Here is a 2,989-nt window from a genome sequence, read left to right on the forward strand (position 1 = left end):
ACTCTTTCTCTCTCTAGACCATCATCATCAATCACATTTTTATCCCTTTTCTGGGTCTTGTTGTCAAAGGAGAATGCTCAACGCCCAAAGCCGAATTCTTCGATACAAATAAAAACCCATTACAGAAAAAGGCCTCACTTTGATGAGATATTTCTGGGTTTTAAAGAAGTCCTTCAATGGCGGACAGTTTTGACTGTGTGAACTCAAACCTTCTTCTCTGCGAAGAGAACACCAATACTTGCTTTGATGATCTTGGCTGTAACGTCGCCGCCGATGAGTTTGGTCTATTATTATCATCATCATCTTCTTTACTATTCCAACAGAAGAACAAAAATCAAATCATCCATGACAATAGATCCGAGTCTTTGACGCGTTTGCCATTGCAGAGTGAGGAGAGAATCCGTACAATGGTTCAGAGAGAGAGTGAGCATTTGCCCAGAGACGATTTTCTCCGGAGACTGCGCACTGGGGACTTGGACTTGAGCGTTAGGAGAGAAGCTCTTGATTGGATTTTGAAGGTTTTCTCTTTCCATTTACTTCTCTATCACAAATGGGATTTTTTTTTCACTTGTTCTTTTCAATTATTTACAATCAAAAGTTGCACATTTCTGATGCAATTCATGTTTCTTCAACTGGGGGGTTTTTTTTTTCATTGGATATATCTGAATTCTTAAATCGAAATGTCTAAATTGTTAGTAGATTAATCCCAAATTGTATTGGATTTTCCCCAAACTGGATTTTAATCAAAGCTAATGTTGTGATTATTGAATTGGTTCATTTCCTGAACAGGCTCATTCTCATTACAGTTTTGGACCCATATGTATTTGTCTAGCTACAAACTACTTGGACCGCTTCCTTTCTGTCTATGAATTGCCTGTAAGTGGACAGTATTAAAGAATTAGATTTTATTCTCTAATGTCATTGGATTTCTGGGTTTTGGGTTGTTTTCTCTTTTGGCTGTTTCATTGTGTTCTTGATATTCTGTTTCATTTTGTACTTGGTGATTCAGAGAGGTAAAGCTTGGACTGTGCAGTTGTTAGCTGTAGCTTGTTTATCACTAGCAGCTAAAATGGATGAGACTAAAGTGCCTCAGTCTGTGGATTTACAGGTACCAGAAAGAAATCTCAGAATTTTAGTTTTACATTAGTGGAAATAGTCACATAGCAATGTGATATTGTCTCTTATTTAGTTTCTGTTCTGATATGTGGTGATATGTTATGATCTGGTAGGTTGGAGATCCCAAGTTTTTGTTTGAAGCTAAAACCATACAAAGAATGGAGCTTTTGGTGTTGAGCACACTGAAATGGAGAATGCAAGCATTTACTCCTTTCTCATTCATTGACCACTTCCTCAGCAGGATCATCACTGATGATCGGCTTCTTCCATCAATGTCATCCATCTGCCGACCGGCACAACTCATCTCGGGCACAATCAGAGGTCTTTTTCCTTGACTGTCTTTCCCTTTGTGTTTGTCTGTAATCTGTTATGTGGTTTTGTTTTTTGTTGTGTTTGTTTCTTTAGGATTAATGGAGTCTCATAGCAGTGCTTTGGTGGGAATTTAATGCAGGAATTGACTTCTTGGAATTCAGACCCTCTGAGATCGCTGCTGCGGTGGCAATTTCTGTTTCAGGAGAAATAAAAGCAGTAGTGGACATAGATAGGGCCATCTCTTCTTTCATACACGTAGAAAAGGTAAAAAAAAAAAAGAATGGTGGCCCACAGAGTCGTGAAAAAAAATAAAGAACACAAAAAAAGATTTCATGGGTTGATTTGAGTAAGTTTGTAGGTTACTTCTATGGTATAGTCGGAACACTTACTATAGCATATGTCTTTGATGGATCAAATCGCATCAGACAGTTCAAAAACATTCACTACCAGTAGTGTGTATATATATATGGGGAATTTTACTGTTGGGCACCACACTGTTAGGGTCATTAATCCAACTGTACGCTACTTATGAAGTGAGTATAACGGTGTTGCCTAAGGAACCCTCTTATAAGATCCAACCACATACAAAAGCACTGTCTGATTTAAATCATATGATTTCGACCAATTGCCTTGTGAGGTCTTACAGCACCACTTGTGTATATATCTTATCATATAGTGGAATGTTGATGTTATACCATTTTTTATTTAATGAGATGGTAAAAGAATTTGCTTGTGTTGGTGGGTATATTTTGCAGGGGAGAGTTTTGAAGTGTCTTGAACTGATCAAAGATTTGGCATTGATCAGTAGGTGCACCACCAATGGGGGAGGCGGTTCAGGGTCAGGCACAGGCTTAGGCTCAGCCCCATTATCATCATCAGTTCCCCAAAGCCCAGTTGGGGTGTTGGATGCTGCATGCTTGAGCTATAAAAGTGATGAATTGACAGTTGGGTCATGTGCAAACTCTTCAATTTCACACACTAGTCCAGACAACAAAAGGAGGAAACCAGATGGGGTTATCTGAGGTGGGAGGATTTCTAGTCATGAGATGTGAATTTTTCTCCTTCACACCTGAGAGTCCCAAGCAGTTTGGTTGAATGGGATTTTTGGTGTGGTTTTATTTATTTATTTCTTTTTTGGGTGGGGAGTTCCAATTTATAGAGTACTTCAAAAGGAGAGAGAAATGCAGAGAGAGAGAGGATGGGAGTGGATGAAGGTTCCTTTTTTTTCCCCCTTTTTTTTTTTTTTTTTTTTTTTAACAACAGAATAAATGTGGTGGAAGCATCATCAAGAGGGCTTTTCATGCTTGAAGCATGAAATGGAAAAATCCCCAGCCTTTTGACATAAACAAGAATTCCTCAGCAACCATGGAAGGGATGTTTGAAGGAGTGATTGGAGTGGTGATATTGGTATTTGCCATTTGGTGGTAGAAGACTAGAAGTGAAGGAAAATATAAGATAAATGTCTTTTCATTTTTTTGGTGCCTAGACATACACTGCCTTTTTGTTGCAGCTACCATTTTAATGAGAGAAAAAAACGTGAAAGTGAAAAAAACTATATATA

The 2,989-nt window shown here is 38.3% G+C and overlaps 1 protein-coding gene across 1 annotated transcript; it reads left to right on the top strand.

The window, feature by feature from the left end:
- The first annotated feature begins 6 nt into the window (after nucleotides 1-6).
- LOC21391914 (cyclin-D4-2) lies at nucleotides 7-2,989 on the top strand. Its single transcript, XM_010108996.2, has 6 exons — nucleotides 7-518; nucleotides 790-876; nucleotides 1,010-1,108; nucleotides 1,230-1,437; nucleotides 1,568-1,692; nucleotides 2,184-2,989. Exons 1-6 carry the CDS (start codon nucleotides 177-179, stop codon nucleotides 2,448-2,450), a joined length of 1,128 nt encoding a protein of 375 aa, XP_010107298.1. The 5' UTR covers nucleotides 7-176; the 3' UTR covers nucleotides 2,451-2,989.

The sequence above is a fragment of the Morus notabilis genome, unplaced genomic scaffold, assembly GCF_000414095.1.
Source record: "Morus notabilis unplaced genomic scaffold, ASM41409v2 Scaffold103, whole genome shotgun sequence".
Taxonomy (NCBI): Eukaryota; Viridiplantae; Streptophyta; class Magnoliopsida; order Rosales; family Moraceae; genus Morus; species Morus notabilis.